Source organism: Henckelia pumila, chromosome 2 (assembly GCF_033568475.1).
Source record: "Henckelia pumila isolate YLH828 chromosome 2, ASM3356847v2, whole genome shotgun sequence".
NCBI lineage: Eukaryota > Viridiplantae > Streptophyta > Magnoliopsida > Lamiales > Gesneriaceae > Henckelia > Henckelia pumila.
Genome location: NC_133121.1, coordinates 93,246,019 through 93,260,402, shown reverse-complemented (window position 1 = coordinate 93,260,402; position 14,384 = coordinate 93,246,019). Strand labels below are relative to the sequence as shown.

Below are 14,384 nucleotides of genomic sequence, written 5' to 3'. Positions count from 1 at the left end.
ATAAGAGGGACCGACGATAATAGTGTGATGCTTCTGGAATAACAACCAGTGGTGAGTAGAAGCTAGGTTATCGACGGACGAAGGTATAGTCCAAGAATCCTATTAATTTATATGAGTATCTGTTAACTTAGTTAAGACTTTAAAAACATGATTAGTGATATAATAATTACTTGACTGTATATTTGGAACTTAGACCCTGATTGTAATTGATCTATCATTTAGAGGTACGTAAGTACTGACTGAGATTCTCAGTTGAGTATCCCGATTTGACAGTTTACACTCCACTTTTTCTGTAATGCCAGATTACTTTATCAACTCTGTCATCTCTATCAGCTGGTACTCATTTCACTTCCTCCTGATCCACCTCCCAAAAAAAAATAGTCACCTTGATCTAGTCTCATTCACCCCCTCCAGTCATCAACTCTCCTACTTTAAGATGTAAAAGATTATGGTTAGGGGATGTTATGGGTTTGAAGGATCTTGGTCTTACCATCCAAGGTTCATTAAACACTGAAACCTCATAGTCTTTCGCAATTCTCCGTCTCACAACATGCTGAAGAAGATTTCTACCCCAAAGAATACTCCTCCAAGAAAATGAATTATAGCCGAGAGATGCTTTTAAGAGGGTCTTATTTGGGTAGTATTTGATTTCAAATAACTTGTTCGTAAGAGAATTTGGATTGGTGAGTAGGCGCAAGACCTGTTTAGCCAACAAAGATTGATTGAAGTATATTAAATCTCGGAATTCTAATCCTCCTTATGTCGATTTAGAGCCCGCAAATTGGTATTTTTTTTTCAAATAGAAAAACAATTCATAGCCTAGGAATTGATTTGTAGTCTCACTAAAAATTATATTTAATGATTTAACAACCACATTTCATAAGTAATTTAATCTCGAGATTTTTAACGATGCAAACAAGTATAAAAATAAATTATGCCACAATAAAATAAGTATTCATTTAATGAAAAACAAATTTACAAAAATCACATTCCAAATCCAGCCACAAGTTGGTTCAATGTATATCCATCCTAATAGTAATAATGTTTTAGCGCAATGTATTTGTACGATAATATTATTCTTCATCGCAATAAAACTAGTATCTTTACACGCGATGCGTGTAAGTATTTCAAAAAAAATTTATAAAAAGTTTCAAAAGTCACCCAACGTACTATAAAATATGATTTTCAAATTAAATAATAGATTGAAATGTAACTAAATATGTATTTGTTGAAAAAAGAAAAAAGAAAAATGGAGACCATGTTGTGTATCAACCTTTGGCTTCAAATTTTCCTGCACCAGACAATTTTTGTTATAAAATCCTACAAACACAATCGCAGCTTCCATTGTCTCTGGTTCGATAATTTTTTTTACATCATCGTAATTAATATTATTATTAATTAATAATAATATTATTGTTGTTATTACATAAAAAAATCTCTCCTTGTATCAGCTAAGAATTCCATTTCTTTTGATTTTGTATAAAAGGAGTGGAATAAACAAGAAAAAGGGGAAGGAAGAGGAGGACCATTGGTGAGAGAAAAAGAAAGTGAGAGGATGAGCAAATTCTCTATATTTATTTAATGAATAATATTCCTCTCATTAGATCTTGGTTTCATCAAATTCTTCCTCATCCTTTGACGGTGAATCTTTTGATTATGAATCAAGCATTAATTTGATTGATTATTATTTGTGGGTTCTTTTTGATCTGTGCGAAAATTTGTGTTTGCAGTATTGCAGGTGCGGTCTTTTATTCGATGAATGAAGGATCCAATCTTTTGATATTAAATCCAGCATTTCCCAGTTGATATTTTGTCAGGGGTTGATACTGGGTTTCTGCCTGATTTTCTGGATAAGGTCTGATTTTTCTCCTCTTGTTTGTTGGTTTATGATTACCTTGGATCTATTAGATTTGCCTATTGATTGATCGTGTGTGGTATTGTTGAATTTTTGAGGTTATGCAGCAATCATCTTGAGATTATTTTGACTGAGCTAATTTTTTGTGTTGCATCAAATTATCTTGTGAATTGATTTGAGCATTGCTCGGGATGAGATACATTTTTCTAGATTTAATCCGTATTTATTGTAATTGAATTGTTTGTAAGCTTATATTGCTTTTGGCTGTTTTTCTTTATGACTTTCCCATTTATGGATTGTTTGGTTTGATGGAGGGCAATTGAGCATTGTGGTAAATTACACATGAAATTGCAGAAAAAGATGGAGACAGATCAAGGTAAGCTTTTTATCGGTGGGGTCTCTTGGGACACTGATGAGGACCGGCTTAAAGAATATTTCGGAGCATATGGACAAGTGGTGGAAGCAGTGATTATGCGAGATAGAACCACAGGTCGTGCTCGTGGGTTTGGTTTTGTCGTCTTTGCCGATCCTGCAGTTGCAGAAAGAGTGGTGAAGGAGAAGCACACGATTGATGGACGAACTGTAAGTGGGTTGAATATATTATCTAGAAATTATCGAACATTTAAAATGCTTGAAATTTGCATTGCCAGCGATACTTTTTTATGTAGCTAAAAGTGTCTTAGTGCATTCTCCAAAAAAAAAAGGTGTCTTATTCTTGTGTAAAGATTGATTGATAGCATGTTTTAGCTATTATCTATGGCAAGTAGACGATGGGGGAGTAAATTGTTTGTTGCACTTCTTGGTTAAGTTTCATAATTCACATGAAAATGAAATGGATGTTGTCTCATTGGTTTGACTACTCTTTTCTCATCTTTCAGGTGGAAGCAAAGAAAGCTGTTCCAAGAGATGATCAACACTTAATAAACCGTAACAGTGGCAGCACCCAGGGATCACCAGGGCCCGGACGCACCAAAAAGATTTTTGTAGGAGGATTAGCATCTACAGTCACTGAGAGTGACTTCAAAAATTACTTTGATCAGTTTGGTACCATAACAGACGTTGTAGTGATGTATGACCATAACACTCAAAGGCCAAGAGGTTTTGGATTTATAACTTACGATTCAGAGGAGGCAGTTGATAGGGTGTTGCACAAAACCTTTCATGAACTCAACGGTAAGATGGTCGAGGTAAAGCGAGCAGTTCCAAAAGAATTGTCTCCAGGTCCTAGCCGGAGCCCTCTTCCTGGCTACAACTATGGATTAAGCAGAGCCAACAACTTCCTCAATAGCTATGGCCAGGGATATAATATGAACTCACTTGGGGGTTATGGAGTAAGAATGGATGGCAGATACAATTCATTAGCAAATGCTCGGGCTGGGTTCTCTTTTTTCGGTTCTCCCACTTATGGAGTGGGATTGAATGTGGAGCAAGGGTCAAATACTGGCTTTGGAGGAGGTTCTAACTTTAGCGGGAACCTAGGATATGGCCGTGTTCTTAACCCATATTTTAGCAGCAATCAGAGTAGGTACAATACTCCTATCGGTTACAACACAAGCAGCAGCAGAGGCGACTCTGTTTTCAACTCATCACCAAGAAATGTATGGGGAAATGGTGGCCTAAATACCTCCCCAAATAATACTAGCTCAGGTTCTTACTTTGGTTCCGGAAATGGTGTTTTTGGAGTCTTTGGAAACAACGGTGTCAATTGGGGTACCTCTCCTATTACTGCAGCCCCTGGAGTCAATTCTTCTGGCTACAGAGGTGGAAATGCCAGCTACAGAGGTGGAGAAAACAGTTATGCACTGGGTGCAGGAGGATTTGCAAGAAACAGTGGAGCTGGTGTAACCACACCATCATCCTTTGCTGCATCAGGTGGTGGTTATGAGGGATCTAATTATGGGGACTTTTACCATGGTGACTCTATTTATGGTGATCCAACTTGGCAAACTACACGTTCGGAACTGGAAAATTCTGGCTCATTTGATTATGGTATTGGAAATTCAGAAGATGTCACTGCTAAGGATTCTGATGATTTTGGTGTGAGCTATGACATCCCAAGTAGACAATCCAATAGAGGTAATACTTGTTATCCTTGCCCTAAAGTAACTTATTTCCTGAATCTGAGAAGTGGTGCAATCTATTTATTTTTTTTTCTAGAAAAGCTGGACATGAATGATTTTGATGAATGCCTTCTCGATACAAATTTTGGAGATCATCACAACAGTCTTACTTTCTTGTTATCTATTCTCATCACTGTGTGAAAGTAGCTTAGTACAAGACAAAGTAGTGTAACTTATAATATTTTGATTTGATGATTCGTTTGTGGAAATAACATTGAAGTTCAAGTCTAAAAATTGTGACTTTCTACCTTCTCTCATTATCTGTAGAAACTTCGTGGACATTGTAAGTTGCATTTTAATACTTTATTTTCCTTAGCGGAGTCATGATTCCAGCATATCGAGTCCTGCATTCAAGTTTTGCAATCATTTTAATTATAGTAGACATGAAGTCCTAGGGAAGACATTAGATGTTATTAAATCTTTGCAGATCTCAAGTGTTTTTGCTTGAAGAAAGTAAGCTGGCTATGGTGCATAAGATCTTCTATTTCTCTCCGGACATGACGAAAAATAGAATATAAAAAAGAATGATGGCATTTGATTTATGGTCAGGAATCCAGATATATTGCAGCGTCTTATTATAGCCATTCACAAATTAAGGGAAAAACATGTTCATGAATCTAAGAGTGATTGTTTATGCAAATGACATTCTTGTCCTATATCATCATGATCTCGGCATCCTAAAACGTAAAAGCATCTTAGATTTTAACCTTTTGTACACTCGCTCCTCCGAAAATTCAAGGCTATGTTTGTAGACGTTATGTCATGCAAGAATTACTGATTTTGAAGAAAGTATAATAGGTATTATTCTGAATTTGGAATTAAATAAGTTCTGATTCTCAAAGAATGAGAGGAGATTACTCAGGAAGGATACCTTGTTCATGAAGTAGTGATATTCAATTATAGCATGTGGAATACTTTGAAATTATGATATAATAAAGAATTAGTTAAATGATTATGTCGAGAGACATGAAAATGAGGGGAATAATTTTTTGGGTAAGAAAATGAAAATGTGGATGTAATGGCTCTCTATGTCTGGTTTCAATTTCGGAAATGGGAAAAAGGCTAGAGAACAGAACCTAACATATCCCATGATGAAGTTATTGTCAGGCAATCACTGGAATATCAAAGAATAATACAAGGATGTCATAGTATGTTTATCGAATCCGTCCTGGGAATCAATTGCATGTTGTGAATGTCATTATCATTGTGTCATTACAGTTATAAAAGGTTGGTGATAGACTGTTATAAAATTTGGTGATAAGCATGTATCATCAGATGCCAATTCATATCCAGAACCTCACTTTTCTTTCAACTCTTTCTTCAGGAATTGCTGCATAGGAATCTTCATTATTCGGAAGACAACGTAGGAGTGGATATAAAAACACGTGGACTGTGAACTTGGTAGGTGATCCCCATAGTATTACTGAGCTAACAGGGGTCTTGATCCAAGCTACACGTGTTCAAAGAAATCATTTCCAAGGAATTTTGTGTATGTTCGAGGCTTGATTTTTAAACAGGGTTTAGGCTCTTTTGATCAATGTTTTGATTGAGACGTAAATCAGATTGCGGGATATACTCCAGAAGATCCATTCTAGCATTTTTGTTTGTGAGTCTGTTTGAGAAAATACGTGTTATCGGTCTAAAGGTAGAGTTATTTTTGGCATTCTTTTTCCCTGTTTGTTGGCCCTAACGACATATGAAGTTTTCTTGTTTTTTCTGGGACTTGTAATTCTGTATGTGAGATTGTGTTTGATTGACTGAAGCAAAAATATAAGAGGGATAGCCTCCTTGATTTCCCTTTAATAAAACTAATATATCGAGTACTATAAATTCATTAAACTCGAGGATTCTGTATCTGACAAGTTTAATTTTTCCATTATGCGTGAATTTGATGCAGTGATAGAGACGAGATTTGAGCTGTTTGATTTTGGGTTTTGTGTACTTTTAATGTTTGTGCTGGTTTTCTTATTGTAAATTTTCTCGTTTATTTATCTTACAATGGTCTTGTTATTCATGTGAGTTTCTGTTGTGTCTAGTGTATGTATTGCGATCAAACATTCACAAGTATCTTACTTAAGTAGTGTTTGAGACAGATAAGCTGAGAAGGACTCCCAAGCACTACCTTAATCATATAAAATTAAGTAATATGAGAGATGTTGGAGTCATACTTTATAAATCAATTTGTGATAACAGACTAAAATCACTTATTATGATTTTTTTTTTTAAATGTGTATTGTTCATTTACAAAAGTTGTTTCAAAAAAAGAATGAAAAAGTTATTTTTTTAGAAGTTAGAATTTCTGGCTTCTGGGATTCTGTTTTTATTTCTATTTAAAATGTAAAAATATAAGCACTTTTCAATATTTCATCTGAACACCAAAATCATTTTTTTAAAATAAAAACATAAAAAGCTTAATTTATTTAAATATTTTTTAAAAAATTATAACTTCTATATCCAAACTCTATTATAATTGAGAATTGAGCCGTGAAAGAATTTAAAAACCCATTATTCTTCTACCCATGCATTCTTCTTGCATTTGACACAGCCTTTGGTACACCAAATCATTCTTGCTTACTCGGTATTCTCAGGGAGTTTATTCTAGGCGTGTTAGTTCTTCGTGCTCTACCTTCGGTGACTTGGTTGACAAAGATTATCATGCCTCAAATACAAAGTGCGCATCTTTGAACTCGATATTTCATCTCAAACTTGAAATTTTGGTGTCAAATGAGTTATAAGTCATCAGTGAATATTATAATATTCAAAATTTGACACATTCTTTATCACAAACTAGTCGTCTTTGATTGTTGCTTAACATGATACACCATTGGAACACTAAATATGTACTTAAACATCGATGTCAAATGCGGTACTAAAGTCACCATCCAAGAATTGATTTTGCTTTTGTTCATCGATTTTTGGTTCATCTGAATGGACGACTTTAAAGTTTGTGTGTGCACTGAAATATTAAAGTCCTTCATGGCTCTTTATAAATTTATAAGGGTACGAGGATCATAAAACAACAATTTTCCACTATCATGGATAGAGTCAAGAGACTTGTGGTTGCACTCGTCCCTTCTTAACTTTGTCCTATTTTTAGTACGTTATTTTTCAAATTTTCAACAACAGTTCTTTTTATAAATATTTGCCTACACCGTCCACTCTCTTCATCTCAACCTTTGGTATAACTCAATAAAAAAAAATTAATTATATAAAAAAAGTGATACGAGCATAATATAAATATAATAATTACTATTTTATTTGAATATGTCAAAACTCAAATACTATATTTGCATTATTTTGATAATTAATTATTTTAACAAAATCGTTTCTTTTCCTTAACTGAATTTCCTGGCTCTGCCGTGGACACCATCAATGAAGAGTCCTTTAGGCATTTAGATCCACTTGGGGTAAGAAAATTCAAGAATATTCTATATTAGATTTGTCTTACCCAGGATACTTGTGTTTTTTTTTTAGTAAGAAATGATTAGGAAATGAATTTTCTATATTAAATTTGTCTTAGCTAGAATACTTGTTTTTCAGTAGGAAGTGAGTGAGCTAATTTTGTATAGTGCTGTAGGTTTATGATGGTAATTTAGATGGGTATCTATCAGTGTTAAATAATTCGTATAGATAGATATCTATTTGATAATCTATAAAGACATGTTTTCCTACTTATTAGTTATTACTACAATTTTTGTGATATATTCGCTAATTTTATAACACACTCAGTGAAACTTAGCCTCACCCTCTTAGACCTTGAAGCTATTATTATTATTATATGTAAAATAAAATAATCGATACACTTAAAATTAAAGATCCATAAACATGGCAATGTCAATATGTGAAAAGTAATGACTTTCATTCCTTCACTAATTCCGAACAAATAGTACAATAACATGAAGTCCATTAACGCCTCTTAGACCTTGAAGCTATTTTAATTTGACACCATCCAGTCATCCTATATCATCTCTTTATTTTTAATTATTTCATGCTTCTCATTTGAAGATAGGCAACCTCGCCATTTAAATAACTTATTTAGACTTATATGTCAATTTAATTGAAACAAGACACCAACATAAAAATACATTTAATTCTTCAAGAAAGCACCATCAAGAAAGCATACGCTCGAGCTAGCTAGTCTGAACCGTAGTCCAAGAATTTGCTGCAACCCAGTCAAATGCAATAGGACTCAAGAAAGCATCAGGTATGCCAAAGGCCGTGACCGAAGCGAGTGCATGAGGTCGTATCTCACTGCAAAGTTTCAAAACTTCTTTCCTAATCGTAGCAGCATGCTCCGTCGATAAGTAACCATATCGGAGAAATGCAGCATCTTCGTCTATCGTCACCAACACATACATTGATCTCATAAGACCCAATATTTTCTGCCATGTAGAAAAAACATCCAAGTTAAAGAAACATTCTTGGATGTTAGCATATGCACGTGTGCGACGTGCAAGTACAATAAATGTTGATACAGGTAAGAGTATTAATTTGTATATCATCACATTATTGTCATTGAAGTATTATTCCTCTCATATACATATATTTGAAAACAACAGACTTCATTAAGTAACAAGGTTACTACAAACCTTAAGATGGGCGTCTGTCGTATTGTTCTCTGCTTCTATACATGTCTGAAGAATTGTCCGGTCAGAGAAAGCTCGTCCTAAATCTTCCGCAAGTTGATAACTCTGAGGAAAACTGAAATGTAAGAGTGGAACAAAAGCAATAGACTAGGATATTTCGCATGTAATTTCTATCGAATTCATATTTCACAGTGCCATTACCGCATTAAAAGCAGACTCTTTGCTTTCTCCTTGAGATTGGATGTAGGAGACTTCGTCAGCAAAGCGGTTCAGTAGATCTCTTTCTCTCAGGCAGAATACATCATTCTATTACAGGTGAAATAAATACAAAAAAATAAAAATAAAAATAAGAGATCTTAAGAAAGAAGAAACTCGAACGCTTTATCTTTACCTGAAACTGAACATTTCTAATGGTGGAGCCTGTTAGCTGAGAAGGAATAGTAGGAGGAGATGTATTCATGTGTCCGAGTCCCAATTCTTTATACGGTTTATTTCTCTTTCTAGCCATCACATACTCTGCAAGCAATGCTTTGCTAACCTGTAATGTCAAATAACTGATAATTAGACTATATATCTCTAATATTTTAAATCGTACGTCAATAAAAAATAATATTACATACCTGCTGCATAAGGACATTGTTATCACCCTCAAAAGTAGATTGTACATCATACTCGCCTTTCATCTGGCCAATACGGTTTTCAGTCTTCAATCCTTGTCCACCACACGCCTCGCGACATTCCTAGATCAAAATAACCTAATATGTAAGCGGGAAAATTATCACCACATGAAAACTCAAGTACAATCATCCATGGCACCTGAAGAGTACGCATGTTATGCCATGTAAGAATAGCCTTCAATGCACTAGAGACAACGTGAATTGTTTTAATTAACTGAGGAGTTCTCTTAATGTATAGCAGCTTCAAGTAGTTAGCAGCGAAGCTCAAAGCATATCTGCAACACCAGCATCTCGTAAGACACATGCATATTTACTCAGAAAATTAATAGATATAACAATTTAATACTTCCATTGATAATATGATTTTAAAACTTTCTTTCGTTGAAATAACCATAGCCCAAAAACAGAGACAATATTGTCCCAATAAACTAGGGGGCAAGACAAGTATCGACTCAGGTGGCAGTGTGGTCATCGTCAACCAATGTTGATTTGAACTCTCGAATATAAAGATCTTCTCTATTAACTTGACTTCTGTTAATTGTTATGTATCGAGCGATATTATGCGTGTTTGTGTTTGTTTGTGTTGTTTGCAGAAATTTAAGTAACAATCAATTTTTGGCATGTAAAAGAAGTGAAATAGATGAAATGAGGAGAAGGAGTTAACATCGAAGCGAAAAGAAGTGTGAATATCAAAGTCGGAGTCCCGAGAAGATGCACAAGAAGGAATCATGAAGTAGCAAGTGTCCAGAAATTATTGGCAACTCTAGAGGGATCCAAATCCGATTTCCACCGTTCAGAATGTAGTATAAGATATTTTAAAGCTGCTGTCCAAATTTCAGCACGATCCAACGGCTAGAACTCCGGATATGATTTTTGCAAGAATTCTGCACATGTATAGAAAAGAACACAGGGTGCACCCGCGCCCGAGCTGTAACGCCCCCACGCCCTGGATCTTTTTATTTCAGAACAAAAGTGACGCCGATCAGCGCCCCTGCGCCCAAGGACAACGCACCCGTGCCCTGGAGGAAAAAATTACAACGCACCAGCGCTCGTATGCAAGCGCACCCGCGCCCTGGAGGAAAAATTACAGCGCACCCTCGCTCGTATGCAAGAGCACCCGCGCCCGACTTGTCGTATTTTTGGAAACTTTTATTTCTCGGAATTTAAAAGGATTGCTTGGCTTATTTGAGGGGGTAATCGAGGGTTTGCACGAAAATTGACGGCTAGAGACCAAGGAGAAGGGAGAAGGAAGATGGACGAGATGACTTCCGGGAACGGAGAAACATCATCTACCTTTGTTTTTATTTATTTCTTTCTCCTGATTTTTGAATAATGTTCAAGAACATTCGTTATGAACTAATTCATTTGTCTAGAAGGACGACGTAGCTTGAGCATGTTTTTGATATTTTGATTAATATATTAGAGTTCTTCCTTCGATTTATTTGTGTTTTCGTGAATTGATTGCGTTCAATTAACTGATCACTGGTTGAATTGTTATATTTATTTGAAACCTAGCATTCGGGAGAGGCGATTTTGAATAGGACCGTAAGAAAATACATCGTTGGTGTTTATATATTTCGGAAGGCCTATAACTCTATTGAAGCCGTTAGAAGAATTTTTGTGCTAATTACCGAATTTGATATCTAAACTTTGATAGGAACATTGAGTTTGACATTAGATACGAATTTCTACTTGTCACTTTGGAAAGAGATTAGAAAATATTGATAATTCTTGGTTAGTAAACTAGAAGAATTTATGATATAGATTTTTTTAGGAATTAAACTGGTTGATAATCAAGTGAAATTGAACCTCTAAAATTTGTCAATTATTGAACTTTCGTCTTGCGAACTCATCGTTGGTTAATTTTATTCATTGCAATTTTTAGTTAATCAAATTCAAACCATCATCGTAGCTCTAAATAGGATTAAAATTTTATTAGTTACAAGCATTTAATATAATATCATTTTATTCATTCTCTGTGAGTTCGACTGGGACTTAATTCCTATATTAAAATTTGACGCCGTACGCTTGCGAGCGAAAATATCGCAACAATAAACAATAAAAAACAGCAAGCAATTTAGATTCTTGAATTCTCACGTTTTTGCAAGTAGAGGAAGAAGACGTCTCTGATGACTTGGGTAATCAAGCAAAAGAACTTCATCATCTTTTGGTGCAATAGAAAATGCTCTTCTGGTCAACGAATATCTGATAGCAATTGCTAGGCTAATCTGACAAGAGAAAATATAAACACCATGATACATGAACTCTGAAGTGAACAGATTGAGCTTATAATTACATTGTTAAACAGGGTTACTAAAAATAATGCAAGACAAATCTCTAGGCATTGTGTACCTTTGCTGAGTAAATTGCACTGACTGCAATAGTGACGCGACCAGATGTCAAAGGGGCCATGAATGCACCAAATCTCTGGAGTAAATTTTAAAAAAAATGTCAACGCAATTAGCACAACTTTTGGTAAAAAGTTTTGTCAGGAACATACAAACAACATAATTTCATTTTAAGCATGTAATTCTTTAAAATTGTTGTAAAGTTTGTGGACATGAAAAGTTTGAGCTGTAATTGTTTTATTCTGTATTCTATTTATGGCAGTCACAAGTCCAGCACAAACAGCTAGCAGTGAAGCTCGGGCAAGAAAAAATTAACAAATATATTTCTAGAAAATCCGTCAAACAGTAAAGAGCTTAGATGATGAAGTTAAATCATAAGGTCAAGGGCATAGATGTTCGGTGAAGAATACGGAACAATGCTTCATGTTGTGCAGAAGTCATTTAAAGAGCTGTACCAATGCTAAATGTTTTGTCTCAGGAATTCCTGCAGGGAGAACCTGGGTGATATGTTGAAATGGTAAAGAGAGGCTACGGCACAAAGTTATTAGACAGAAATTTTAGCAAGAATGTCGATCTAGGTACATTCCATTCCCATGATTAGTATAAGAAGAAATAAAAAAGAAATGGAATAAAATCATTTTAAAAATTTTAAATAACAGTTATTCAAAAGTTGTTTATATTATTATAATTATAATTATTATTATCATTATCATTATCATTATCATTATCATTATCATTATTCATTATTCATTATTCATTATTATTATTATTGTGATTTTTTTCCACTATCATTCATGCATTCTAGCATTACTGTCAACTAAAATTGATTGTTGCACACGTAAAGGACTACAAGTTTAGTATTCCCTCAGCTATTAGACATACCAGACAGTGAAAAGCCAGGAGCCGTAAAGATGTAAGGTGCAACATGTTTTTAAAGATCATTGTAGAACAAGAAGAAACATTAGCAGAAGCCAAGGATGCCACTATGGGGCAACATCACTACACTATCCAAGAAGAAACAGAAAAATTTAAGAACAAATTAAAGCACATATGAACCGGTAACAAATCATAAATCAGTTTATCTGCGTAATTTTTCTGTTGAAAAACAAAAGAACATGGCATTCGAAAAAGAGTAAACCTGGTCAGGGTCCTGTATCGCACTCAGATATTTTCCTTCCGGAGAAACATCAGCTACTGAATTTAATATATTTTCTCTGGGAATACGAACATTGTCAAACCTGAAAGTATGAAGTGCTAAAGCTTTCAGATGAACTTGAACATTAAATTTTCTAGTAAAAAAGTTCAAAAACAGGTAGCAGTATACCAGATTCGTCCATTGTCAACACCATTTAAACCAATCTTATGGCCACAATCAGTGATACGTATATTAGGACATATATTTCCATCTGCGTCTCTAATCTGAGTGATAAAAGCGTGGACACCTTGATTGTTTCCATCAATGTGAAGCTGTGAAAAAACTACTGTATGTGTCGCATGCTACAAAACATTCAAGAATTAAATCATAAGTTACCATCAATTGTATGAGCAAGTCTTCCAAGAATAACCACACATTCATTCACCCAAAATGATAAGAAGTCACTACATTAGCTGCCCCTCCGATCCAATATTTCTGAGCTGATTCACACGGAGTGTTGATCACAAATTCTCCCGTGCTGGAATTATATGTAGTTACAGTTTCAATTCCTCGAACCTGACAACATTGAATCAAAACCCTTGCATAAAATTGCATGAAAGAAGATGATTTCAAATCATAGACTACATTGATAGGGTAAATAAGACTTCAAAAGAACTTTTACATACATTACTTCCATGCCCCAACTCTGTCATTGCAAAGCAGCCTTTGATCTGGTAATTTTCAGTGGCCCTCAACCACTTATCATGGTGCCGCTTTGTCCCAAAAAACTGGATAGCACCACCCCTGGACAATAACAATGACAATTCACATGTGTTCGCTAAACCATATTATTACTTCAAGAACTTGAAACATGAGAAAAAGAGAGAAAATCCAACTGAATTCAATGAAACAATGTAGAGTACCAACTCAAAAGAACATGTATATTGCAGATTAACCGATTACAACTATATGGAGGCTGGAGCTATGCTAATCAGAGACAAACTCTAAAAGTCTAAAACCGATCAAATAAATCGAACAAACACCGACAAACTATCGAAAGCAAATGCACAACTATCTTGAAGCAGGAGAAAAAACCCAGTGAACTGAAACTAGAAGCTCATGAAAAGAACAACTGAAAGCTCGTGGGGAAAGAAAAAAAAAAAAAAAGCATACCACAAAAAGAAATGAACACCAATTTTGATAGCGAGGGAGTGATCAAAAATCTCGATAACCTCCAAAAGAGCAAACTTTCTCATCTCCGCTTCGAAGCCTTTTCCAGTAAGCCACCCCTCGAACACCCCGTGATCCAACAAGTATTCAATTCTCTTCATCGTAATCTCCCTCTGCTGTTCCATTGTTTGATTATAATCCGGCACAACAAAGACTTTTCCACCCCTCAACGTCGGATTGAAGAGGTTGCTTTGCACCATGAGGTTGAAAAGCCAATCCCTGTCATCCGAGTTGTGGCCATCCATCAATTTTCTCATCGAATCCACGTCGAATGAAAAGGGTTGCTCGTATGCTTCCGGCGGAGTGTAACTCAGGCATGGTGATCCGGAAATGGCGGCGGGGCCGCCGGGGTGGCCGTGGTTTTGCAGGTGCCTGAATAAGACACGGGTCCTGAAATTCACTTTTTCCATGCCTTACTGCGGTTCAAGAACGA

At 35.3% G+C, this 14,384-nt stretch overlaps 2 protein-coding genes across 2 annotated transcripts; one reads left to right on the top strand and one right to left on the bottom strand.

Annotated features, from left to right (window-relative positions):
- The first annotated feature begins 1,378 nt into the window (after positions 1-1,378).
- Positions 1,379-5,783, top strand: LOC140880517 (uncharacterized). Its single transcript, XM_073285036.1, has 5 exons — positions 1,379-1,641; positions 1,731-1,855; positions 2,210-2,437; positions 2,734-3,931; positions 5,300-5,783. Exons 3-5 carry the CDS (start codon positions 2,216-2,218, stop codon positions 5,311-5,313), a joined length of 1,434 nt encoding a protein of 477 aa, XP_073141137.1. The 5' UTR covers positions 1,379-1,641; positions 1,731-1,855; positions 2,210-2,215; the 3' UTR covers positions 5,314-5,783.
- Positions 5,784-7,761: 1,978 nt separating this feature from the next.
- LOC140879977 (acyl-coenzyme A oxidase 3, peroxisomal-like) lies at positions 7,762-14,361 on the bottom strand. The gene is made up of 13 exons (XM_073283980.1): positions 13,895-14,361; positions 13,408-13,525; positions 13,190-13,297; positions 12,911-13,083; positions 12,725-12,824; positions 11,591-11,665; positions 11,336-11,466; positions 9,378-9,513; positions 9,182-9,301; positions 8,953-9,099; positions 8,763-8,867; positions 8,565-8,666; positions 7,762-8,357 (listed from the first exon to the last, which is right to left on the bottom strand). Exons 1-13 carry the CDS (start codon positions 14,359-14,361, stop codon positions 8,106-8,108), a joined length of 2,034 nt encoding a protein of 677 aa, XP_073140081.1. The 3' UTR covers positions 7,762-8,105.
- Between the last annotated feature and the right edge of the window lie 23 nt (positions 14,362-14,384).

What these genes read in the sequence shown, in the direction of transcription:
- LOC140880517 (XM_073285036.1), top strand. Translation starts at nt 2,216, where the DNA reads ATGGAGACAGATCAAGGTAAGCTTTTTATCGGTGGGGTCTCTTGGGAC. An exon ending in ACACGATTGATGGACGAACT is followed by an intron (nt 2,438 to 2,733) that starts GTAAGTGGGTTG and finishes CTCATCTTTCAG; the next exon opens with GTGGAAGCAAAGAAAGCTGT.
- LOC140879977 (XM_073283980.1), bottom strand. Translation starts at nt 14,361, where the DNA reads ATGGAAAAAGTGAATTTCAGGACCCGTGTCTTATTCAGGCACCTGCAA. An exon ending in CTTCCTCTACTTGCAAAAAC is followed by an intron (nt 9,514 to 11,335) that starts GTGAGAATTCAA and finishes CTGGTGTTGCAG; the next exon opens with ATATGCTTTGAGCTTCGCTG. An exon ending in CGACAGACGCCCATCTTAAG is followed by an intron (nt 8,358 to 8,564) that starts GTTTGTAGTAAC and finishes TCTACATGGCAG; the next exon opens with AAAATATTGGGTCTTATGAG.